Genomic DNA, 25974 nt, shown 5'->3' with positions numbered 1-25974 from the left:
CTTCGTTTAATTTTTTTCATTCTATAAAAATGACCCGTCTAAAAATATAGCCGCTTCATAAATAATTAATTAAAGCCAAATTTCAGGGAAAAAAAATTTATCAATGCTTAATAACCTGACATTACTCCCATCAATTGGATCTAAATATGAACCTACAACCTGAAAATTATAATTAAATTGATTGAGATTATCATTTTTTTATACCCTAATGAATTATTGGTAAACTTAAACTTACGTGTAACATTCCATCTTCTACTGCCTTAGAAATCATTAAATTATAGTCTTTCACTGTTGGCTCTTCACCTCTTTTTAATAAGTCTACTGTCTGATTTTTAGTGAATAATGCTCATAGTATATATTTATAACTTACCCCTTCAGTTTTATTTGTTATAAACCAGTTAATAAGTGAGATATCACTTTGTGGTTGTTTCCATTCAATTTCAAGCTTTTTAAGCTGGTTGCAAATTTGAATACAAAAATTCAAGTAAATTTTCCACGGTATGGATTTTTTCTATATTAAAAATATTAGAAAAGCTATTAGTGTGTTGAAAGAACATATGTAAATCTCCTTACCTTCATGGTTTTAGCGAATTTAAGAGAAATGTTAAAATTACGCTAAAATCGGAATATAAAGTGTGGGTGGGGGATTTGCCATGTAAAATGATATTTAATTAGCGCAATTAAATAATGAAAACATGGTTATAAAACAAATCATATTTATTCAAAAATAAAGAATAGACTATTTAGATTGAAAAGTTAACTATATAGTTGTTTATTCATTATATGGGTGTTATTCAGGTACTGATATAAAAAAATTGAGCAAAAGATAGTGTTTGAAAATAATTACTACAAAACTTCTATTTGATTCATACTGAACTATTTCTTTTTTGAAACTTTTTGTTAATTTCACTTATTATATTGATTAACTTATCTTTAATTCCAATTTTCTCCTTGTGAGTTTTAGATAAATCAGGGTACGAGCATTGAGTGACGAAGTGAATAATGTAGTCCCCATGAGTGTTTTTCCCAAAAATAGGTGGCCCTTTACCTTTTATTATATATGGAATCCTTGGATCGGTTTTGGGTGGTATTTTAACTCGCATGCTTGTATCTTTAATTAAACCAGGTACATTAATTTCCCCACCAAAGATGCAAGTATTAATTGATATTGGAATACTTATATGAATATCGTCCTTTATCCATTTAAGTTTTGAATGCGGCTTAACATAAACTTTAATAAATAAATCGCCATAATTACCCAGGGCATAGTTACCTTCTGAACTCAGTTTTAATTGCCTCCCGTTTCTCGTTCCTCTCGGAATTCTTAGTGAAACGCTTTTATCTTTAATAATACTACCATTACCATTACAATTTAGACAAAGCATTAAATTTGAATATCCACTCCCACTGCATTTCATGCATAATGTCTTTATTAAAAACGGACCATTTTGATAAACATTTATCCCAGAACCACCACAATTTGGGCATTTAGTTGCGCTTGGTCTTTTAATAATCCCAACGCCATTACATACATCACATTTGCAAGTAGAATGAGTTTTAATAGTCTTATTTGTTCCATTTATAGCGTCAAAAATGTTTATGGTTACCTTTAAATGTATATTTTTTGTCAAATTCTGCCTTTCCTTCCGAAAAAAATCTTCAAACCCAAAGAGATTGTCGAAAAGTAAGGAACTTGTAAATATCTTGTCTATATTTGGCATCGTCCAAGGTCTATCTTCAAACCAGTTATATGAATGCTTGTTCTTTTTATTTTTATAAATATTGTATGCTTGACCAGCTGGCTCTGTTCTAGAATGATCAAAGTGACCTCTCTTTGATGGATCTGAAAGTGTTTCATATGCACTAAAAATAGATATTTAAACAATTTATTGAACTTAATATGACTTACCTTACTATTCTTGCCATTTTATTTTTAGCTTCATCTGATGGATTTAAATCTGGATGATATTTTTTTGCCAACTCCCTAAATTTTAGCTTAATTTCTTCATCAGATGCATTTCTTGAAACTCCTAAAACTTTATATGGATCGCTATTATATGTAATACTTCTAAATAATAATTTGTTTGGCAAGTTGAAAAGAGCACCGTAAAATAGGCATTTACCACTAAAAGATGTGTTTAATTGTTGAAATAAAGATCTGGAGAGAATTTGCCCAAATTTAAAGGACCTTGAACAAATTTCTCTCATTTCACCTTAACTAACTTCCATCTGAATTGAGTGTTGGAGTAAATTATAGGATAAATAAAGTAGTATATTAAGAATTTCCATTAATTATAAAAAAATAATGCGTAATTCAATAACATTAATAGGACGGTGCAAAAATCCTCACAAATGTTATCGGTTGAAAACAGAATAACCTGATCAGAATTAAGGTTTAAAATTTAACTATGACAGAAATGGCGGGACACGACACCGCATTGTAATTTTTGACGAATCGCTCCTCTAACTTTTTTTGTTTTTTTCACCAAAATGAGTAAGGAATCGCAAAATGAAAATTCTTCTTTAATAAAAGGAACCGGGCAAAAAACTCCATATGGTATTAACCGTTATTTACTTTTAATAATTTACTGCATTTTTTGTGGTCTGACAACTTCGGCAATTCAACAAAGTATTTGCATTAAATTCATTATGAATAAGCTGGGCGCATATGAATGGGCCTGTGACGGTGCTCAAACGGAAATTTTGCCAACTGGAGCTAAATGCAAGGCACAAGATAACTATATTACAACTTGCTGGACGGCAGGTATTATGGCACCTAACATTATCCTTTCAGTATTGGGAGGTGGAAAGTTATTTGATAATTTGGGCCCTAAGTTAACAGGTTATATAGGACAATTAATGTTTATGTTTGGGCTTTTAATTTTTTGTATTAGTAACCAGAGCTTTCCATTATACCCACTTGGATTTATATTAATTGGTTTACCTCAAGGCCCAATTTTTAACAGTGTTGTGTCTATAAGCAACTTGTTTCCAAGCCATTGCAATAAAATAATTTCTATCTTAAGTACAATGGGTGATGTTTCGGCGTTTGTTTTCTATTTTATTTATCACTTTCACGAATTTTCTGGAATTAGTATTAGAAAAATTTTGGTTTTTTATTCAATATTTGTCTGTGGAACTTTGTCATTAGTTGCATTATTCCTGATTCCCAATATTTCTTATGAAAAATTCCAGAGCACAGATTCAACTGAGGAAGAAGATTCCAATTCAGAGCTTACATATAACACTACTTATTCTTCAGAGTCGGTTTCACTTCATAATGCTTCGTTAATGGATCAACTCAAATCCTCATTTTTCATTCTTTTACTTCCATACTTTACCCTTACAGTCTTTCGATCAGATTCAATCAAGGCCTGCCTAGATTCATTCTTACAGAGTGCAAGTAATACCGATATTGATCTTATAAGAAGCCAAATGTCCGTATTTTCTACTTTACAATGTTTCTCATTCTTATTCTCTTTAATGAATGGATTTATCATGGACAAAATTGGAGTTTCTAAAGGAATGCTTCTTCAAAATTCGTTAGGAATTATTGTATCAGCCCTTTTCCTATTTAACGCATCTCATATAGTGAGGATTGTGTCGTTCTTCATTTTCTTTTCCTATGCCAGCTGTATTTATTCAACTGCATACTGCTATTTGGTTGAATGTTTTGGATTCTCAAATATTAATTTTTTGATGGCATTGACAACTGCGCCTGTTGGATTCATTTACATTGTTATTCCAATCATGTATAGTAAATTAAACCCATCAAATTTCTTCTATTTCCATCTATTTTATGTGATTTCATCACTTATAATGTACATAACTCCAATTAATCTATTAATGAGTAACCTATACAAAACGCAGAAGCTTAATTCAAATGACGAGCTATCTTCTATACAGGTTGATGAACCAAAAACAGTTGAATAATATCAGAACCACTGATTAGATAATTACTTATAGAGTAGGTTTCAAAAATTAGTTTAATTAGAAAAAAAAGAACTAACTAAATCTACTTTCTCTGAATTTGATACAAAAGGTTTAGAACATCGAATACTGAGCTATAGAATTGTCTCTACTGTTTCTAAATATATATATTAATTAATTAGAAATTTTTGTTAATTAAAATGTTTTTTCAGAAAAATTGGCACAAACCTATTATTTCCAAAAAAAGTGCATTAACCTTAAAAAAAAAAAAATGTCTGACCCTTGACGAATTACCGCCTAAATGGACAAGACTCTTAATTGACATGTTAAATATAATAAATATTAATTTTTATAGGTTTTAATAAAATTCAGAATTTGTTTTATAGTGAATAATTTTTGTGAAGTACAGAGCTTCTGTATTCATAAAGTTAATAATGTCGGAAAGAGAGCAAAATGGAGATGAATGCACAAAATATGAAGGAGCTAGCGTGGTACCTGTGTTACATAATGTGACGGAAGAATGCAATTTCAAATCTGAAAAAAAGGAAATTGTACTTGGAGCTGAAGGAACTGAACCAGATTCAAAAAGTTGTTGTGATTCTGACGAATATCTTGAAGGGCACATTTATGCAGCTATGTGTACAAAGTGTGCAGGGGAACTGCAACAAAAATTGAATCCAACAGAACCATATCGTGATCCAAAAAAAATTAGCGGGAAGGAACAGATTTCTCGTGGATTAATTATTGAAAGCAAATCATTTGTGGATGCAAATAAGAACATTAAATTTGCAAAGAAAAACGAAAAGAACTATTATGCAGGTCTTTGCTCAAGTCCAGAAGTAACCACTCCAAATAGTGAACATGAAAGTTCTGGAGATCCAAACGCTAAAGGCACAGATAGTAAAAAAGTTTCTCACGGACTTTTTGACAGGACGTGTTTAATTCAAGAGCACGCTCTCGTTAACAAGAATATTAATGACTTCTATGAACTAAACTTAGGGAATTTGGGGAGAGGTTCTTATGGATCAGTCGTTAAGGCTATCGATAAACAATCAGGTGCTCAGAGAGCAGTAAAAATAATACTTAAGCCAAAGCTTGAGAATATTAATCGCTTAAAAAGAGAAATTTTGATAATGAAAAGGTTGGATCATCCAAATATTATCAAACTTTTTGAGGTATTTGAAGATACAAATTATCTTTATTTTGTAATGGAAATATGTACAGGAGGAGAATTATTTGATAGAATAATTAAACGAGGACACTTTTCTGAAAGGTATGCTGCTGTGATCATGAGGCAAGTCTTTAGTGCAATTGCATATTGCCACTCAAATGAGTTTATGCATAGAGATTTGAAGCCAGAAAATTTGTTATTTTCTGATTCTTCTCCAAACTCACTGCTGAAGGTAATCGATTGGGGTTTTGCTGCTAAGTGCCCAAAGACACATAAGTTTACTTCAGTTGTGGGAACTCCCTATTATGTTGCTCCAGAAGTGTTGTATGGTAGCTACAGCAAGTTGTGTGATTTATGGAGCGCAGGAGTCATCTTATATATTTTGCTATGCGGATATCCACCATTTCATGGAAAAGATAATGTTGAAATTTTAAGAAAGGTGAAAATTGGTCAGTATTCATTAGAACACAACATTTGGAAGTATGTCTCAGATTCTGCAAAGGATTTGATTAAGAGGCTATTGATGACTGATCCAAGTAAAAGAATTAGTGCACAAGACGCTTTAAATCATCCATGGATCAAGTCACTTATTTCTTCTCCAAATAACGCTGATGCTAGCTATTTTACGAATGATGTCTGTAGCTCATTACTTGCAAGATTTAGAGACTTTCAGAGACAGAGTAAATTAAAGAAGTTGGCTCTTACATGTGTCGCATACCATCTTAACGATACAGATATAGGGGCTTTACAAAAATTGTTTTCTACGCTAGATAGAAATGGAGATGGAGTTTTAACAATAAGTGAAATTAGAAGTGCATTACACAAAATTCAAAATGTATCTCAATTGGGAGACGATATCGATAACTTATTAATGGAACTGGACACTGATGGGAATGGAAGAATTGATTATACTGAGTTTATTGCTGCATCCATTGATCATAAACTTTATGAACAAGAATCGCTATGCAAGGCAGCATTCAAAGTGTTTGATCTTGATATGGATGGTCGGATATCTCCTCAAGAGCTTAGCCGTGTTCTTAATATTACATTTCTTCAAGAAGCCTTTGAGCAATCTACGATAGACTCCCTATTAAAAGAAGTAGATATTAATCAAGACGGATATATTGACTTTAATGAGTTTATGAAGATGATGATGGGAGATAAGCACGAAAAAAAACCAGAACCTAAAGTTCAAAAAGTTGAAGATGAGGAAAGCGGTAATAAAAAGCTTTCAAAAAATGGAATAATTTCAGATATAATCAGTGCTACCAACATTTTTAAGAAGTTAAATAGTTAAATATTGTGTTTTCAAATATTATGTTTTTTTCACTAGTAGGGATTTTAGGGAGAAATTTTCACTGTCCTGTTCTTAAAATTATTAGAATATTTGGATCTATTAATTCATTAATTGCGGTAATCGCAAATAATGTTGGCTGGTTATTGGGCGCCAATTCTGGCTAATTTTTACATGATTCCTCACAAAATATGAATTTAGGAACAAATTAACTAATTCTTTCATCTTAATTACTGGGCAAATCTTGCTGTTAAAATGAATAATTTACCTTTTAGTAATTATGTTACAGCACTTTTGCTTTTATATAGCTGTTTCATTGCATTTAATTATGCAAGTTGTGAATTATTTATAATCGGTAACAAAGCTACAAACCAGACGAATGATTCATGGTTTAATCTGGACTTATTGAGAGAGTTTCTGATGGATGAAAACGTAACTTCAAGTTCAGCGGATGTTTTTGAGGGCTTTAAAAGGATGATTAAAGTTTCTCCTCCAGCTCCTCAGACTAAATCGAGTTCATGGATACCACAAAATGTTAAGGACGTAATATCAAGGATTAATTCAAATTCAAAAAAGGAGGAGGTTAAATCTAAACCAATATTAAAGAGAAAGTTTGAAGATTTAAAACACTATCTTGAGTATCATCTTTACCCAACTAGAAATGCTCAGAACAAAACGAATTCAGAGGAGAAAGGTTGGAATTTGCCTTCACTCGGATTTGTAGGAAAGAATTCAACAAATGAACAAAATAACAGAAAAATAATTGTCCAAGGTTCAGAGAGTTTGGTTAAAGAACAAGTATTAACTGACAAAAAGACAGAAGAAAATATTCAAAGTTCAAGTAATTTGAAAGAAAGTGTTAATCAAAACACTCAAGCAAATCCATTACCTGTAATAACAGTAGAACAGTGTGAAAAGAATGTAATTAATATGTTTAAGGAATGTATTGAGCGATGCAAGAGCAATCTTAAGCAAGCTCAATACAGGTCTGGCGGTATTTCTCCACTTATCATTTCAGAACTAAATGCATGTATTAACACATGTAGGCATTCTGCAAATTCTTCAAATTGCAGGTTATCAACTAGCTCTATTAACTTAATCAACGAAGAAATCCCAATCCCAAAGCCTACAATAAGAAGAAACCAAAAAAATCAGGAGAGAAGCCGTGGGTTATTAAATAAATACATAATTGATCCTATTGTTAATTTTATCACAACATTCCTATTTTGTATACTAGGAATTATTGTGGTTCTTTACTATTTCAAAGAATATAGGCTTTATCCAAAAATGGCTGATTACATCACCTACAAAATTGAGTCTTACTACACTGAGGATGAAAAAAGAAGAGCAATATTTGAAGGTGATGGTTTCCCTCAACAACCAAAGCTAAATTGGAAACGAACAATTGTCTACTTTGTTAGACTAAACTTCCTCCCAAGAATTTTAGCTAATAACTTTACTTGGTTAATACCTATGAGAGATCATTATCAACAAACAACTGATACTTGTAACTATGTTAGGGTACATTAGAATTTTAAAACATTACATTAAAAAAATATAATTTAGATAAATCTTTTAGTAATTTCTTTTATAATTAACCAGGAAAATACGTCAGTCTGATTCCAAGTCATAAGATGAGTCATCTGAAATCTCAGATGATGAATCAAGGTGGTCTAAGCCTACCTGGTCTTGCTTTAGATGCTCTAATGCAGCTTTGTAGTCATCGTGAGAAATTACAGGTTCAAAATCTTCAATTATTTTCCAAAGTATAAAAAATCCTAAATCCCTGCTTTTCCAATAATTAAAATGTGACTGCAGAAATGCCAAAGATGAAATATAATGTTCGGTAGTTCCTTCTTGAAGCTGGTAGTCTACTCTTATTGGTATTCCAGGTACCTCATTGGTTTTCAATAGAGAGAAGTTGACTGATTCGCTTTCTTTCCCTTCAGAATAGCTATGCGTTTTTAACTGACCTTTTGATGAACTTGAAAAATTTATACCAGAAAACCCAGCTATCTTACTACCTGCAGAAAACTTTGTCTTAAATTTGGAAATTACAGATTCATCCCTTAACTGTTTAATTTTCTGATCTCTTGGCACAAGATTTACTTCCAGTGTTGATTTATATTCATTCACTCCACCCCAACCTAAAATTCCCCCAAGTACAGCATTAGAAATCGAAGAAGTTATTCCACTAATACTATCATATAAAGCCCTCCTTGCATTCTCCATCTCCTTATCCCACTGATGGTAAGTTCTTTTTGAAAGGTTGCGCCAATATGGAAGAAGAACAGGGTCAGGGAGCGAAACCAAATTTGGGTATAACAACGGTTCAAGTCTGAATGCAACAGGGTCATAGGGGTGGAAGACGTTGTAGACCTTTAATTCAGGGCATTTGTTCAGAATAAAATTGCCCCCACTAAAACTTTCATTCGGCTGAATTGGTGCAAGTCCTTTAGGAAGAGTCAGACCAGAGCGTAGATACTCAGGAAACATCATAACAAGCATTGCTGGTAATGGAGAACCCCATAGAAACAGGTGATCCACATCAAAATCAAGCTTTGGGATTTCCGACTTAGTAATCCTGGTTTGTTGTCTTGAAACAAGTTCATATACAATTACACTTCCCAAAGAGTGTCCAATCAAAACAATTTTTGGTTTTCCAGATATTTTTGACTTATAATGTTTGATTTTCTGATTTAATTGTTTTGCAACCTCAGCAATAATGTAGTCGCCATATCTTGGAACCATGAAGTACATTACATCGCCAATTGTCTTATTTAAAAGCATTCTGTTTTCCCTATGTTGTGGAAGAGTAATTCTGTCGAACATATGATCCTGTACAGAGGCTAACTTGCTCTTCCAATCTACTGCATCTACCGTAATATCAATATCCACCTCCCAAAACCAGTGTGCCTTCACAGATTCCAATTGGTGAACAAACTCATCCTTATTTTTATTAATGGCAGACTCGTTGCTTCCAATTCCATGTACTATCAGCATAATATGAGGCGGCTGTTTTGATTTCCTAGGGGAAAATGGGCCGTATCCATCAATAATAGGCAGTTTTTTCTCTGATAATGGCGACAACTGTTCTGATAAGTAATTATCGCTTGAGAACGTTTCTTTATGTGAATTTAAAGGACTAAAAGTTTCATCTTTTTGGAATCTGGCATTAATACCAGAAGGACTATCATTTTGGATTGAATCAGAGTTTTCTGTAAAACTCCCTTTAGCAGCACTATTGAATCTTATCTTCTTTTTCTTTCTTCGGCTTACTACAAATCGATTTACTTTACTTCTAGCTTTTGGTTCACCAACTTCTTTGTTTGAATATAAATTGTGATCATCTCTTTTTACACTGTCCTCATTAGTAATTAAGCTATTTACTACCGAAAAGTCTTTATTAAATCCTTTTTTTTTACAAATGCTTTTCTGAATTGAATATTTATCAGTTACTAGGTCTCTACAACCTGTTACAAAAGGTTTCCGCTCATTTTCTGGGATATCCGAAAATAAATTATCAAAATCTTCAACAAATTTCTCTGAGTTTTGATTATATTGACAGTATGTCTGAACCAATGTATCAGGCTCGATAAAATCTTGAATTGTAAAATTAATGGATATTTTTTTGTCATGTGGGCTTTTAAATTTTGTGGGCATGTTATCAAAGTGAATAACTTTAATATTAGGCAAAAACACAAATATTACATAATAAAATATAACTGAGCTTTATTTTTAACTATCTATATTTTTATATATCACATTTTTTTTTCTTTAAATTGGAATTTTAAATGTTTTTTATTCTTTTATAGCGGCAAGTTATTTAATTTACAATTGGTGGGGGTGTGAGTCTAGTAATGACTGTATTTATTAGCATGTAAATGTTTTAGTAATTTATTTAAAATCAAAATAAATTCATGAAAATCCTGGCAATAAAGAAGAATAAATGAGTATTTATCTCTAAGTATCAAAACATCATTAGTTCTTGTTTCATGGCAATTACATAACTATTGTGTTTTTTCAAATATAAAGACTTTTTGATAAAATGAGAACTTTAGTGGATAAATTTAAGCATGAATATAAAACTTTACTGAAAAAAGTGCTATACAATAGATTTACATTTATCATTTTTGGAATCCTTACAATAACTTCAATGATTATTAATGAAGTTAGATTTTTGTTCAGAGAATCTACTGTAGATTGGATTTTTTTTTCAACACTAATATTTCTAACAATAGCTAGAGGAATTGAAATACTAATTCTCTTTTCTTTCAAAAAAAACTACCTCTCAATATTTTTTTTTGATTTGGTTGCATATATATTTCTTATTTTATCAACAGTTTTTTTTGATTCGAGTGAACATTCAACATGTGATACTGATAACCAAAACTTCGACGATCTTCAAATATTTTCACAAGTCAAAGGTTACGGATTTAACTTTCAACTAAATTTGGTAAACTCAACATTACAGTGTTCAAGGTTTATTTTATTATTAATAAGTAGTGACTTTTTTACTTTATTTTCAAAACGCATGAAAAAAACATCTATTGTCCATACAGAAAAGACATACCGTGAAAACCCAAAAGAAGATTTATCAAAGAATGAAATAGATTCTGATAAATATTTGAATGAGAATAAGATAGCCCTTTCACAATTATTGGGTCTTAGATTTGCCATCGTTTTACTATTAAGTGTATTGCTATATCCTTTGTTAAGCTCATCCGTTTGGATTCAAATAAATAGTTCGGCATTTTTAAATGTTAAAACTCTAAGTCAACTATCCTTATTAAGAAATCAGTACCCAGGGGATGAATCATGGCCAATTGCATATATGCTAGAGCTTTCTAATTTTGTATACACAAATAGTATTGGAAATTCATGTAAATGGATGAAACTAGTAGCTATTCAATCACCATTTACTTTAAACAATAACCCAACATGCAACGGCTGTCCAAAATCTAATTTGGAAATTATGACAGATGCTATGTCAATTATATCTAATTCCGAATTCCCATCTTGGTTTGTCGGAGTATTGACATTACCCACTTTAAAAGAAGGGATTTCATTAATTCCAATCAAAGATTATAGAAAAATTCGCAAGCAATCTCTTAGGCAGTATGTGAGTCAAGTATGCATGAGATCAGGTATTGATGCAATTTCTAATTTTTATAGTTCTTGTCCTGAAGATCTTAAAGCCAAGATAACCATGGTGTTCGACACCAGCGCAATGCTTCAATTAGGAGCAGGGTTAAGTATTGGAATATCATTATTAACTCTAATCATATTAACCATATTAATGTTTTTGGTATACAATGTATTAGAAAAACACATTTTTAGTAGCATAAAGCGAATAAACAACACACTTATTGCAATTGCAAATAATCCATTATTGGCAATAAAAATATCCAATAAAGTTTGTAATGAAGGCAGTCATGAAAAGGCAACTGTGGGGAAATTTTCAAATCAAATGCTGGAGGAAACTTTCTCAAAGCTGGGAACATTGCTTGCAGTGGGACTTGGATCGGCAGGTGCTAACATTATTATGCATAATTTGAAAGATGATAAGGTAGTTGTAAAATTACCTGGAAGAAAAATAATGGGTATTTATGGATTTTGTGATATTCGAAACTTTACGGATGCAACAGAAATACTTGGAGAAGATGTTATGGTATTTGTAAATCAAATTGCTGAAATCACTCATGGAGTAGTTTGTAACTATGGAGGGTCTGCAAATAAAAATGTTGGTGATGCATTTTTGTTTGTATGGAAGCCTGAAGAAAAATGGGAGGGGATTGAGTCTTTATTAGCTGATTTGTCAGTTATGGCCTTCATCATAATTATTAAGCAAATCTACAATTGCCCCAAGCTAAAAAGAATTGCCATGAGAAATGAGATTCAAGAAAGAATGCCAAATTACAAAGTTAAACTTGGGTTTGGACTACATTATGGATGGGCAATAGAAGGTGCAATAGGTTCAGAATATAAAATAGATGCTTCATATTTATCTCCAAACGTTAACCTCTCTTCCAGGCTTGAAAGTGCAACCAAACACTATGGAGTGAACATCCTGTTTTCTCATGACCTCTTTGAAAAACTTTCTGTTAACATGAAAGAATTTTGTAGGAAAATAGACTGTGTCACTTTAAAAGGTAGCAAGCAACCTATTGAATTATACACAATAGATATTGACCCAGAATTTCAAGATGGCGAGATAAACAACACTTACCATGAAGTTGACACGAATAAAATAAGTTATAGGGTGTTTTCCGAATTCTTTATAGATAATACAATTAAAAGCATGAGGAAATATCTCTTTCAAGATTTTTACTATAAGTTTAATAAAGGTTTAAAACACTACTTAACAGGAAATTGGAAAATATCTAAACAAATTCTTCAAGACCTGCAGTGTGAGTGTATAAAATCTTGGGGGAAAAAAGATGGTCCAAGTTCAACTTTGTTAAAATTTATGGAGGAAAATAACTATATATGCCCAATTGATTGGAAAGGGTATCGAATTTGGGATGAAAAATGAAGTTTTTTTGTTAACTCTTTAGTATTCCGTATAATTTAGTGTAACTAGGAGCTTCTTTTATTGCATTAATATATTCTTCAACACAATTCTCAGATCCTGGATCTAAATTATTGAAAAAGCCTGAGATTAATTTGAGCATTTTTGCTAGCCATGTATCAATGTCTGTCATATATTGGGATGCTATTATACTCGGGTCAATTCTATTAGCTGCCGATCCTTCTATATTTTTCTGTGCTAGCTTCTGTAATGAAGCCAGTTGGTGTTTGGATGAAAGAATTTGTTTTTCACAAATATCAAATATTTGTAAAAATATTTGATCAAAAGTAACATACAAGATATTGTTATATATTTCTTTTAACTTTTGTATTGTATTGGTACTTAAATCTGCCAAAATTGATTTAATTGCATTTAAAGAAAATATTAGAAATATCTCAACTGGTTTTGTTGCATTTTCAATATAACTACTTGGTATTCTTTCACTATTTTCAGCTCTATCAGTAGATTTGTTAGAAATTGATGTAGCAGTAAGTCTATATAAGCAAGGGACTGCTCTAAGTCCTGATTCAAAAATCCTTATTGTTTGATTTTTCAAATAAAGACTAATTGTGTTACTTAGTGGCTTTAAAAGGTTTTCATTAATATGAACCAAATAGTCCTTATTAATCAACTCATCTTTAACCATTGATTTGAGCTGATCAATATTTAGAACATTTTCCGAATCAGAGAAGTCAAATGATTCAGTGAATCCAAATTCACTTTTTACATTATAAATATGAAAGAACATCTCGTTTGTAAAATGACTCTCCACCCATTCTTCAAAAGAAATTGCATCCATCAAAACACAACAAATATGTTCCGGCTTGGTTTTCGGGGACCAAATTGAATTGTTTTGGTTACTTTTCTCAGAAAAGTGGCTTAATTCTGTAAAGCTCAACAAGTAACTTGAGTAGTCATATAGTAGTGACAATGAGGAATAAAGACAGCGTGTAAATAAAGGAACAAAGTATCTTGAAGGAGGGAGAGGAGTATTACTGTGAATTGAAGAATTCCCCAGTATCCAACGTATTTGACGTATGATTTCTATTGAATACTTTAGCCAATACTTCTTATTGTCATATACATAAACTTTTGAAAATTCTACCAGTTCATTTCGGATACTGATCCTTCTATTGAGAATATTTCTATAAATTAGATTCCAATAAGTCCCAAATTTCCATTTTTTTGAATAATTATTGATGAAATAGTTTTCTCTGAAACAAATCAGAATTCTAAGCTTCAAGTCTTTCAATTTATTGGCTGGAATTACGTTGGATTCATAATTGATCAGTATTTTCTCATTTTTTTCAATAAGAGACACAATAGAATTGAGTTGATGAACAAATAAATCCATTGGAGCTGTTGGTGAAACTATATGTTCAGAATATTGATTTTCCAGATACTCCAATAAGTATAACAAAATACCTTGAATGTAAATGTCTATTACAAACGTCAGATATTCAGTATTGTCGTAATTAAATAACGAAAATACAATTTTCTTGATCAGTTTGGCTAATTTTTCGCCTTGAATAATATTTTCCAACTCACATATTAAATTAGAAAAAAAAAGCTTGTCGTCTTTATTGGAACTAAAGATGTAATTTTTAATAATTTCATTATCAATATAACTGTTTATTTTAGTTATGAACTCAGCCTTGAGATTTAGAAGAAAAATACATTGAAGCAATAGATTATCATTTTGTTTGAATTCTTCTGATTCCGAAAATATACTATCATTGACTAGTAGTAGATTACTAGACGCCTGAATAACTAATTCTTTTAATTCATCAGAGAAATCATTACACATTTCAAAACATTCATTATAATATTTATTGTTCTCGAGCTCAAAGCCAAGTTTTGCATTCATTTTTGAAATGGTTTGATATATGGTATCAATGCTTTTTCTAATCTTTAATAACCTTAAAATACAGTAATGAACTAATCTTATTGATAGAAATGGAGTGCTTGTTTCATCTTTATTAAACAGGTCTTTTGTATTTAACAACATCTCCTTAAATCTGTTAATTTCATTGTGACAAATTATAAATAAATTATGCTCCAGCTTTTTGGTAAAAAGTAGGCTATGATTATTTATCTTTGAATTAATATCTTCTGAATATCTTTCAACTATAGATGTAACTTCATTGATATTGGAATCAATTTTCTCTTGAAATTGTTTAATACTTGGCAAAAAACTATCAATCAGTGGTAATAACTCTGTCGAAATCAATGAATAATCTCCATAGGCGGTGTTCAAAATATTACTAATTGACTCATCTTCTTCTATTAGCATAGACTGCAAAGTTTCATGTAATCTATGTATTTCAAGCTCTCTTCTGTAATTTTCTACCAAGGTCTCCGCATTTTCAAAGTTCTCCAACTTAATTATTGAAGAGCTTCTCTCCTTCACCATTGTAATGTAATCAGCTGTTATCTACTATAACTAAAACTTTCAGCACTAATCTACATACAATACTTCTTCTCTTCCACTATGTGTTAATAAATTATTAATTTGAACTAAAACTTTACTCTTAGCGCGTCCAATTAAATTATTTAAAAATTAAAAAATACAAAAATTAACCCAAAAGAAATTAATATAAAGTGGGCTATTCAAAAAAAATGTGCAGATTTTAAGTATTTATGATAATTTAGTTAAATTGTTATTGCTCATTTTTAGAATTTTGTAGAAATTTTAAATTATCAAAAATACCTGTAAATTAAACAAATTATACTGTGGGGAAGAAGAAAACACCAATGTTTGGAAATGATTAATTGTATAATAACAGTAAAGGTGCAGTCAAAATTTGCAGTTGTTTTCAAAATTAATTTTAAGAATATTATTGATTGGAAAAAATGTCACTATTCCCACACTAAAGCGGTATTCTCTTGTTTATACCTTTATACCCCACATAACAGAAAATACTTCCTATCCAAATAACAGGAATTTTTTCAATTTAAAAGCACTTCAAATAACCGAGTTACTAAAGTTTCCCCGGATATCATTTGTTTGAAGAACCTTTTGTTTGTTACGATATTTAAAATAAAATAATATGGAAGATGAAAAAAGTGTTGCAAATAGTGATGGGATTATGTTTGATGCTTCTATGAGTGCAGCAAATGATGGGTACTCCCAATTGGACGGAAGCTCAATAGGCCAAAGTATAAGAACCTTTGGAAGTGCAGGGAAACTTTCAAGGACAGATTTAGGTGATTCAGCCAGAATCAGAGGTGAACGTTATGCGTCTAGTTGCAATGCATCTTCTCTGAATGAATCTGAAATAGTAAAAAAGCATCTAAACAGTGTTGAGATTGGGGGAGAAATTGAATTCAAAGAACTATTTTCTACTTTTTTAAAGAATTATGTTGCAAAAGATGGAGATACAATTACCGAGTATAGTACTTCTAAAGGTGACAACTCAATGATAGATGGTGGGTCATCAACATATATGAGCCTTTTAAAGAAGCTTTTAGAAGCACAGCTGACCGTTGAGAGTGGGAATGATAACAGAAATGAATCTTCTTCTTCTGGTTATAGCTTTGATATCAGCTTAAGGCACATCGAGGACTTCAATAAGGGTCTTTATTATACTATAGTATCAGCTCCGAGTGATGCAATAATATTTATGGATGAAGTTATTGAGTCGGAAATTGAATCTATTTTAGGTGATGATTACTTGAAAGAATTTGCACTACCAAGAGTACGTGTATTTGATAATATCAATATTTGCAATATGAGGGAGGTAAATCCATCAGATATTGAGCAACTTGTTAGTATTCGTGGAATAGTAATTCGTTGTTCAGATGTTATCCCAGAGATGCAAAAGGCAGTGTTCAGATGTACTAGTTCTTATAATGCAAATGGCTTGCACACGAACTGTGATCACAGAGAATACCGTTTACTTATTGGGGGAGAAATTGATGAACCTACTTTATGTCCAGTTTGTAATAATAACTACTCATTTGAGCTTATGCACAATTTATGTCAGTTTTCTAACAAGCAAATTTTAAAGATCCAAGAGCTTCCCGATACTATACCACCAGGAGAGACCCCACATACTATATTAGGATATGTATATGATGAAATGGTTGATTGTTGCCGTCCTGGAGATAGGATTGAGTTTAATGGAATAGTAAAAGTATCTGGAGTTAGGCTCATGGCTAAAAGAAGGCAGTTAATGTCAGTATTCCGAATTTATGTAGATATTTTACACGTTAATAAAAATATCCACAATATGCTTTATTCTGTAGTTGGTAATTCTGCTGGAGAAATATCAGAGATCGGTAATGGAGTGCAGTGCATAGACGGCCAAAACTCTAATGCAGCTGAAAAAAATACTCTGTTTACAAAGGAAATGATTGAGCAGTTCCACAAAATGTCCAAGGATCCAATGCTTTATGAGAAACTTTCAAGATCAATTGCACCAAGCATTTGGGAGAACGATGATGTGAAGAAAGGTCTATTGTGTCAACTTTTCGGAGGAAGCAGGAAAAACCTACTCAAGGCAGCATCCGAAATGTTGGCCGGGCCGGATAGACAGAGTGATTCAATTTCAGACTCTTCTGAAAGTAAAAATATAAATAACTCTTCCCTCAACAGAAGCGAGATCAATATTCTTCTTTGTGGAGATCCAAGTACTGCAAAATCCCAGCTACTTCAGTACATCCACAAGATTACTCCAAGAGGTTACTACATTAGTGGGAAAGGCAGCTCTGCGGTTGGTCTGACTGCATACATTACAAAGGACCCAGAAACCAAAGAGATTGTTCTAGAAAGTGGAGCCCTTGTTTTAAGTGACAGAGGTATATGCTGCATTGATGAATTCGACAAAATGGATGACTCCTCAAGGAGTATTCTGCATGAGGCAATGGAACAGCAAACAGTAAGTATTGCAAAGGCAGGTATTATCTGTTCGCTGAATGCAAGAGTTGCTGTTCTTGCCTCCGCTAATCCCATCTCAAGTCGTTATGATCCCAAAAAAAGTGTTGTCGAAAACATCAATCTTCCGCCCTCACTTATGTCCAGGTTTGATCTTATTTACCTAATGCTTGACAAGCAAAGCGAGGAATCTGATAAAAAGCTTGCAGAGCACCTATGTGCACTATATACATCCTGTAACTCAGAGGAAAAGTCAAAAAATACAGCTATTTTTGATAAGGTCATTCTTTCTAGGTATATAAGTTACTGTCGTCAACACTGTAATCCAAAATTGTCAACTGATGCATGTAACAAGTTGGTGCAGAATTACATTTCAATGAGGAGACAAGGCACGAGTGGTGGAGGTTTACAAAGACAGAAAACAATCACTGCTACCCCAAGACAGTTGGAAAGCTTAATCCGTATTTCTGAATCTCTAGCAAGAATGGAGCTCTCTGAATGGGTCAAAGAATCTCACGTAGAAGAAGCAACTAGACTGATGATGTCTGCAACTTACAGTGCACTTGTTGACCCAACCACAGGATTAATAGACATGGAACAATTAACGATTGGTTTTGGAGGGAGAGAAAGAATGATTCAAGGAAAGATAAATAAATTAATAATTGAGATTCTTGGCAATAATCCGGATGGAATCTCCAAGGATGGGATTTTTAACAAAATTCTGGAACAACTTAAGACAAACAATTCGAGTGAATTGTACCAATTTGATTATAGAAAAGAGTTTGATGTTTGCCTAGACACTTTGGTAATTAGTGGAAGTATTAAAAAGTTTTCAGGACAGAAATACAAGTTGTCATAAAACTTAAATTAGGGTTTTCTTTCAATGGGGTCCCTTGAAGGGAATTCCACCCAATCATTATACTTTCTATTTTGGCACTTTTCTAATACTACATTTCCTGTATTTGTATTACTTTTCGGAATTTTCTTGTTAATATTCGTATCTGAGTATATTTTCCCATTTTTAACGTTTTTAATTTTTGGAAGATCAAAATTAGATAATACACTATTTGTCTCTTTAAGGAATTTAATGTCTTGATATAAGTAATTAATTAAATCCCTGTTTTTTATAATTTCTGAGTATTTATCGTTCAACTTTTGAATAAGATCTTTATGTTCTGCCATCAACATTATTTTTTTCTCGTTTAATTTAATAATTTGTTGCTCGTCATTATCTTTATAACAAGACATTACATCTTTAGCCTCTTTAAAATCATTAATTTCGCCTTTTAATCTCTCTATTTCACTTTTTAATTTTTCGATATCCTCTTCTTCTAAAGAATTAAATTGTGTCAATTTACTTTCTTTGGGCTTGGAAATATTGCAATAATCTATTTCTTTATGTTTTTTCTTCATTTTTATTATTTGATTTATTATAAGTAACAAACTTTGTTTAGAAATCCCAGAACTAATATTGATGTTTCTTTCTATAGAAACCTTAACTAGAGTGTTGAATATTATGAATTCTGCAGCTGAAAGTTTTCCATCCTCATCTAAATCAGAGAAATTCCAAATCCTTTTCAATTCTTTTTGAGCAAGAGTTGAGCTTATGTATACTTTGAAAATTGTAATTCCATCCAAAAATTCATTTTTTTCTTTATCCAAGTCTTGAAAAATTTTCAGGCAGTCAGAAATATGTGATTTATCTAAAAAGTATGAATCTATTATACCACTTAAATCCTCCTTATTAACCTCATTCACCTTAGCTTCCCCAACTTCGTCCCAAAACTTTGAAATGCTAAAATATGCAATTTTTAAAGGAATTTTTGATAGTATTTGTTGGCTTGGAAAAAGTTTTTCATGTTGATAAAACGAAACCAATCTGCACGCATTTCCAAACTCAGAAAATCCCAATGTTCCTTTGTTATCAACATCAACAATTTGCCATATATCATGAAGAATATCCTTGGGAATGCCTGAAGTTTTTAAAAACCGTGCTATAGCCATTCCAAATTTTGGGATGTCATAAGCATTATTCAATTCTAGCTCCCCAGAATATTTATCATTGAAGTTCTGAATTATTTTATACCATGTTTCGTAGCATGTTAATTCTTCACACGTAAAGTTAAAACTATTTTGGTCGCCAATAATTAAATCCATATCTAAAGGTTAAGAAATAAAATGTTAAACTTGTAGGTTGTAAATATTATAAGCATTAATAAGATTTTAAAATAACTCGACTTTATAAAAGAAAAATTCTTTTAAATTTCTTAGAAACATTTTTCTGTTGTAATTTTTATTTCTTTAGAGATAAAAAATAATTAGCATGTATTTCCCCCTCACTAAAATGCGTACAATAGAATAAATTTTAAAGTTAAGAAATAAATTTTTAAACAAAATATTGAAAATAATTATTAATTAGTTTTCTAATATTCTAATTCTATTAAGAATCTAATTAATCAGGCAGCCCCAGATGGAAGTTTTTTAAATTCAATTTTCTATTCAACATTATTTAAATTGAGGTTCATATTTTCTAAAGAGTCATTAAATGCCTCATCATCCGTATCTTCTAAAAATGCATCATATTGATCGTTATCTTCCGAGCTGAATTTGAGGCTTCGTGTTATAATATCCTTAGAATTCAGTGCAGAGCTTCTTTCTGAAATTAGGGTAACTATTTGCGAAAGCTCTTTAATAATTATACAACGTTCAGACATGAATATCCTTTTCCATAAATCAACAAACTTGAATTGAGAAGATGAAATCCACCCACATACTTTGAAATGAGGTGAGGGTAAATATCTTCTTCGTGATACGTTTGTCCAGTTGTATGTAGAAACATCAGAGATAATAGATAATGATAAAATTAAGCTAGAACCAATGAAATAAATTGTGTCTTTCTGTTCTTGGCTTATTTGATTATAGTTAGTGGTTTTTGAATGATCTTTGGATGGTTTTTCAGAATTTGACTCTGTGATAAATATTTGAGACAAGCTTAAGAAACACTCAGAAAATACGGAAAGTATATTACTGAGAGCTTTTTGAAGAAATTGAAATGTTGATTTATATGTATTTTTGTTATTACTATTAATATTTTTTTGTCTTAGATATTTCAAATAGATGGGTACAATTAAGTTAAGTAATGTGTTAATTTCTGATAAAATCAATATCATCTGTTCATTTGTAAATTTGTTATTAATAATATAATCAATTTGTTTTTCCCATTCAATTATGCATTTCCTTAATAATAACTCAAATGTAGGACAAACAATCTCAAGAATTCCTGATACTTTCATATTTTCATTACTTTTTATTGGAAAATCAAAACTTTGTAATATTATTCCAGTTAAACAACTGATTATATTTTTTGTTTGTTCAGTTAAAGTGACAATTTCTATTGATTTGATATTACTGCATTTCTCATCTGAATTTGAGTTCGAGATTTCAGACCCAGTTTTTGAGATTGTTATTTTAGCAAAGCATGTTCTATTAGATTCTAATGTAGTTAATTGAGTATTTTCAGTAGAAATTTTTGTTGATTTCGGCATTATTTGCATCAAAGTAACTATAGTTTTATTTAAATGTTCAGTATCGAACATTTTTTGTATGAAAGGTATCATATTAATAAATGCCTTTTGATAGCTAAAATAATTATTGGATGATGTTATATCCATTGTACAATTGTTGTCAATATTTTGTATGGTTGTTATTAAGTTACTTAGCATATCTAGGGCATTGTTTTTCATAAAAACATCTATTAACTCTTTTAATAACGGAACAGATTCTTTAATAATTAATTCCTCTCTTTTTGTACATATTTTTTGTATTTTTCGACAATTTTCGCAGTATCTGCAGGAACATCTAATGCTTACCATATTATTACTTTGTGTTAAAAACAGTTTTTGAAACCCAATCTGAATTAATGAAGGTATTATATGCTTATTTATTCCCGGACTTGTGCCAATTGTTGGAAAATATGTTATTATCTGAACTAGCACTAATGCGCACTCCCTGAATTGCATCAAAATATTGGTGTTATTATTTTCACTTTTTTCTTTTTGTTCTAATAAAAGTTCTAATGTATTAGAAATAATTATTTCCGCAACAAAAGCAATAATCTCCCAAGTAGAATTTTCTGTGAGTGCCTTAACCATATTTGGAACTATTCTATGTGCAGGAAAACCACGTATTGCTACTTCAATATTTTTAAGTGTTAGTAATAAGATGGAGGGCCCCTCAGTCTTCTCAAACTTGTTAAATGACTTAATTGCAGAATATAAAAAACGAAAATGAGATTGGAGAAAAATTCCCATATACTTTAGTTCATTCGATTTCCAGTTTACGTCAACATAATATCTATGCCTTTCAGTTAAAAAGAAAATCAGCATTGAAATTTCTCCAATTTCTTCATCAAATGATTGCAGTGTAAAAGATGAAAGTAATGAAAGTTGCTCAATAATTAAATTAGGGATTTCAACATCTTGTACCTCAGAAGAATCATTATTCATTATTTTTAAATCATTTTCTCCTTTAATTTTTAAAAATTCACAACAAAATTCAAATGCACCACTATAAAAAAATTCTTCAATTAGCTCTCTATCGTTACAAAGAGACAATAATAGTTCACAAATCAATGAATATGATTCCTTATAATTTTTGCTTTCTAGTAAACTTTTGCAATTCTCTACAGTAGACACCATATAGTCAAATCTTGCTCCTCTGCATTGCTTTTCATATACACCAGTCATTTTCTAAATAACTTAAAAAATCAGGTAATTATGTTCTAGTGCAGCGATAATACTTGGACTTAATGTTTATTTATGTTTTTAATATTTTGTAAATATTTTGGTTAGACAGCGCAAAATAATTGTTGCATTAAATATTCTCACAATGCATTAATGTGCACTAAGTGATTCTTAAATTAAAATGTTGGGCGCCATAGCTCATTAGATTATTTTCTGTATTTATTTCGAGAAAGAAATTGATTTTTATTACAACGAATTAAATATATATTTTTTGCTAATTCTTTGAATTGTTTTCTAATATTAATTTTAGAATTATATTAGGCATTGTTTTAATAAATTTAGCTTCTCAACAAATAGTATTCAAGCTAAAATAGTGCAATTTGTTATTTTTTTTCCGATGAATTATTTAATGCAAACTGACATTAATAGATTAATAAAATTATAAATCGTTCAACTCAAAATTCCTATTCTTCATTTATAGGTCATTTTGATGTGTGATTATGATGATTCTAGTAATGATTATTTCCCGACATGCTTCATACTAATAAATAACAATATGAATAATTGAATTAACGAAAGAAATTTGCCAAGTAGAGTTAAAAAGAAAGATTTAAAATATAAAGATTAATTAATATCAATATTATTCTCGGAAGATCTAGATAAAGCACTTTTTTTAAAATTAACTTTTAGTTTATTAAACCAATTAACACGACCAGTGGATTTGATTTCAAATTTATTTATCCTTTGGTGATAAATGAATGCAAAATCGTCACTTATCCTTCTAAGTTCATATTCAACTTGAGCAAGTGTTAATCTTTGTGATGGAGTAAAATTTAGGCAACCCCACAACAATTTATGAATTTTATTTTTTAATTGCAATGTTTGAGGGTTCAACCCAATTTTTAAGTCAAGTTCAGGCAATATATCTTCTACAGACTGGTTTCTTCTTCCAGAAAGAGAGTTCATCACATTATCTTCTTTAACTCTCCCAATAAATGGTACAAAATCACCACAGGAATTCCACTCACACAAACAATCAATTGAATGCAAAGTATCATTGTCACAAGAAACTACAAGGTCCTTACCACCAAAAATCTTCGAAATTAACAAACCGAGAGAAAAAACAACGGATGGCATTCCAATCCTTACAATCAAATTGATTTCCTTTTGAATAATCATATCTGTAATGTTATCTTGATTATTAAAAACATTTTGCACGTTATTATTTTTATCATAAAACATTATATCACCGGAAAAGATTAAAGGCTGCCATTTGTTTAGAATCCTTTGATTTAAAGCATTTTTCAAAATTCTAGAATCAAAATTATCGTAAATTGTTTTTATTTTGCCAATTTCCATGTTACTGCTTTCTCTATTCTTCTTTAAAGAACATTCAATAAAATAGGATATTGCTATTTCAGGACTAAGATACTTGTTGTTTTTATAGACATTAAGAATTGGATATAAACAATCTAAATGCCCATAAGTAGAGTATTTAGTTACTTCTAAATATGATTTCTCGCCTATATCGGTAAGAGTTATTTCACTAATATTTAAAATGCTTTCTTCAATGGATTTTTCTATATCCAGAAGAATTGAGTCAGTTGAGAGAAAAATTGGTAGATAAGAAGTATTACAAAATACATTTCTAATAACTGAAATATATTTAATTACCAAATTGATTAGCCCTATTATATGGTTTAATTTCGTATCGTTTAAAGAATTCAAGTCATTATAATTTCCTGAAATCATTAATGAAGATAAGCTTCTTCTAAGAGGCATTTCAACTCCAAGTGCCAAATATATTCCTTCTTTTCCTACTAAACTACACTCTTCAAACCAAAATATTTTAATAGCCTTCCAGCTTGTTTTTAAATTCAAACTATTATTAATATTACGGTTCGTTGGGCTTAAGGGGTATTCATAGTATTCATTTATTTCCGACTTTTCAAAAAAATTAATGCTGGATTTCAACATCTTATATTGTCTTTCAAGAAGCTTGATACCCAAATTATTTTCTTTATTGTTATAATCCCCCGGATTTTTTGTTATAAATACCATTATTGATTCCGTTTTTGGGTTTAAACAAATGCTTTCTTTAATTACTTGGATTCCCTCGGATGCTGAAAACTTAAACTTCCCTGAAATTGTGCAATCTCTTCCCTCCCAACATTCTAATTCACTATCAAAAAAATATGGGTTTTTATATCCATCCAATTTTGATATTAGGCAAACATATTTTGGAATTTTTAGATTTACTTTAATTACTTCACTTTCTTCGTAGATTTCTCTCAGAGATTGCAGTGCCCTCAACTCTACTATCTGATTTGCTTGCATTGCTATTTTCTTTCACTACACATTGTTATTTTTGGTACTTCTATACATAATTTTTAAATTCCGAGAACGTAATGCGGTAAACATAAATTTAATAAAATGAAAATTATCGAGTTGAATTAACAATTAATCTAATTATTTCAGGGATTGCATGCTCAACATTGATATTATTTAGTAAAATTTCCCCATTCTTTATATCAATGCAAAAAAGAAACATACTTGGGTCAATTAAACCTTGCTGATTGCCTTTGGTTAAAATTACACCATTGTCTGAAATATAAAATTTACAATTGGGATTAGTATTAATACAACTGAGTATATCTATGAAAATTAACACTTCACTAGTTGGTCTAATACCTAATTTACACCTATAATTGCACATTTCCTTGATAATTTGATCAATGTTCATATCTTCGCAAATATTTGAATCTTGCTTTATACATTCTAATTTAAAATTGGTAGCAGAAACAAAGTGAATATGCGATCTACTCATACGATTTAGTCCATTTTCTTTAATAGTTTCCCATTTATCTAGATATGTCCCATGTATGATTATTCTTTGAATGAAGTTCGAATTATCATCAATTTCCACTTTATTAAGAAGTTTTTCATCTTCTAAAAATTGAAAAGAATGGCCTTGGTTTGCACGAATAAAACTCTTCCCATATTCATTAATAATTTTAAATCTGCCTTTAGAATCATTTTCTACAATGTAACATAGTTTTTCAAAAGAAATACCAACTTGCTTTAAAATCTGGTCAACCTCCACAAACCCATCATTTCTTATATCTAGTCCAGTCTTAGCTGGATCCCCATGCCTAAGTAGCCAACTTAACTTCTTTGAAATAACCAAGTTTGAAGTTTTTGCCATAAATCTATTAATCTAATAAATTTAATCTGTATCTAAAAATATACACAAATTAGCAGAACCCCATTAAATTATGCCATTTTTTTTGTTAAGCAAAACACATACAATTAAGGCCGCTAAAGACTTTACGGTACTTGTAGACAAACATAATATTAATTTCTCTAAAGTTATTAGTATCAAAATTGCGC

General features: G+C 30.7%; 13 protein-coding genes across 13 annotated transcripts; 5 read left to right on the top strand and 8 right to left on the bottom strand.

Moving 5' to 3' along the window:
- Window positions 1–69: 69 nt before the first annotated feature.
- cubi_00512 (uncharacterized protein) lies at window positions 70–579 on the bottom strand (the record flags this gene model as incomplete). The annotated part of the gene is made up of 4 exons (XM_029017526.1): window positions 70–159; window positions 236–325; window positions 371–511; window positions 574–579. 4 exons carry the CDS (start codon window positions 577–579, stop codon window positions 70–72), a joined length of 327 nt encoding a protein of 108 aa, XP_028874015.1.
- Window positions 580–866: 287 nt separating this feature from the next.
- Window positions 867–2208, bottom strand: cubi_00511 (DnaJ domain-containing protein; the record flags this gene model as incomplete). The annotated part of the gene is made up of 2 exons (XM_029017525.1): window positions 867–1863; window positions 1910–2208. 2 exons carry the CDS (start codon window positions 2206–2208, stop codon window positions 867–869), a joined length of 1296 nt encoding a protein of 431 aa, XP_028874014.1.
- A 282-nt stretch (window positions 2209–2490) lies between these two features.
- On the top strand, window positions 2491–3933 carry cubi_00510 (uncharacterized protein; the record flags this gene model as incomplete). Its single annotated transcript, XM_029017524.1, has 1 exon — window positions 2491–3933. One exon carries the CDS (start codon window positions 2491–2493, stop codon window positions 3931–3933), a length of 1443 nt encoding a protein of 480 aa, XP_028874013.1.
- A 431-nt stretch (window positions 3934–4364) lies between these two features.
- cubi_00509 (calcium calmodulin dependent protein kinase) lies at window positions 4365–6398 on the top strand (the record flags this gene model as incomplete). The annotated part of the gene is made up of 1 exon (XM_029017523.1): window positions 4365–6398. The coding sequence occupies one exon, from the start codon at window positions 4365–4367 to the stop codon at window positions 6396–6398; it is 2034 nt and encodes a 677-aa protein (XP_028874012.1).
- A 252-nt stretch (window positions 6399–6650) lies between these two features.
- cubi_00508 (uncharacterized protein) lies at window positions 6651–7925 on the top strand (the record flags this gene model as incomplete). Its single annotated transcript, XM_029017522.1, has 1 exon — window positions 6651–7925. One exon carries the CDS (start codon window positions 6651–6653, stop codon window positions 7923–7925), a length of 1275 nt encoding a protein of 424 aa, XP_028874011.1.
- An 81-nt stretch (window positions 7926–8006) lies between these two features.
- Window positions 8007–10058, bottom strand: cubi_00507 (uncharacterized protein; the record flags this gene model as incomplete). Its single annotated transcript, XM_029017521.1, has 1 exon — window positions 8007–10058. One exon carries the CDS (start codon window positions 10056–10058, stop codon window positions 8007–8009), a length of 2052 nt encoding a protein of 683 aa, XP_028874010.1.
- A 385-nt stretch (window positions 10059–10443) lies between these two features.
- cubi_00506 (membrane associated adenylyl cyclase) lies at window positions 10444–12930 on the top strand (the record flags this gene model as incomplete). Its single annotated transcript, XM_029017520.1, has 1 exon — window positions 10444–12930. One exon carries the CDS (start codon window positions 10444–10446, stop codon window positions 12928–12930), a length of 2487 nt encoding a protein of 828 aa, XP_028874009.1.
- Window positions 12931–12940: 10 nt separating this feature from the next.
- cubi_00505 (uncharacterized protein) lies at window positions 12941–15379 on the bottom strand (the record flags this gene model as incomplete). The annotated part of the gene is made up of 1 exon (XM_029017519.1): window positions 12941–15379. The coding sequence occupies one exon, from the start codon at window positions 15377–15379 to the stop codon at window positions 12941–12943; it is 2439 nt and encodes an 812-aa protein (XP_028874008.1).
- A 637-nt stretch (window positions 15380–16016) lies between these two features.
- Window positions 16017–18701, top strand: cubi_00504 (DNA replication licensing factor; the record flags this gene model as incomplete). Its single annotated transcript, XM_029017518.1, has 1 exon — window positions 16017–18701. One exon carries the CDS (start codon window positions 16017–16019, stop codon window positions 18699–18701), a length of 2685 nt encoding a protein of 894 aa, XP_028874007.1.
- Window positions 18702–18709: 8 nt separating this feature from the next.
- cubi_00503 (uncharacterized protein) lies at window positions 18710–19999 on the bottom strand (the record flags this gene model as incomplete). The annotated part of the gene is made up of 1 exon (XM_029017517.1): window positions 18710–19999. One exon carries the CDS (start codon window positions 19997–19999, stop codon window positions 18710–18712), a length of 1290 nt encoding a protein of 429 aa, XP_028874006.1.
- Window positions 20000–20337: 338 nt separating this feature from the next.
- cubi_00502 (uncharacterized protein) lies at window positions 20338–22587 on the bottom strand (the record flags this gene model as incomplete). Its single annotated transcript, XM_029017516.1, has 1 exon — window positions 20338–22587. The coding sequence occupies one exon, from the start codon at window positions 22585–22587 to the stop codon at window positions 20338–20340; it is 2250 nt and encodes a 749-aa protein (XP_028874005.1).
- Window positions 22588–23208: 621 nt separating this feature from the next.
- Window positions 23209–24921, bottom strand: cubi_00501 (uncharacterized protein; the record flags this gene model as incomplete). The annotated part of the gene is made up of 1 exon (XM_029017515.1): window positions 23209–24921. The coding sequence occupies one exon, from the start codon at window positions 24919–24921 to the stop codon at window positions 23209–23211; it is 1713 nt and encodes a 570-aa protein (XP_028874004.1).
- A 103-nt stretch (window positions 24922–25024) lies between these two features.
- cubi_00500 (uncharacterized protein) lies at window positions 25025–25789 on the bottom strand (the record flags this gene model as incomplete). Its single annotated transcript, XM_029017514.1, has 1 exon — window positions 25025–25789. One exon carries the CDS (start codon window positions 25787–25789, stop codon window positions 25025–25027), a length of 765 nt encoding a protein of 254 aa, XP_028874003.1.
- Window positions 25790–25974: the final 185 nt, after the last annotated feature.

Source organism: Cryptosporidium ubiquitum, assembly GCF_001865345.1.
Source record: "Cryptosporidium ubiquitum isolate 39726 chromosome Unknown contig_14, whole genome shotgun sequence".
NCBI lineage: Eukaryota > Apicomplexa > Conoidasida > Eucoccidiorida > Cryptosporidiidae > Cryptosporidium > Cryptosporidium ubiquitum.
This window is presented reverse-complemented; position numbering and strand designations above follow the sequence as displayed.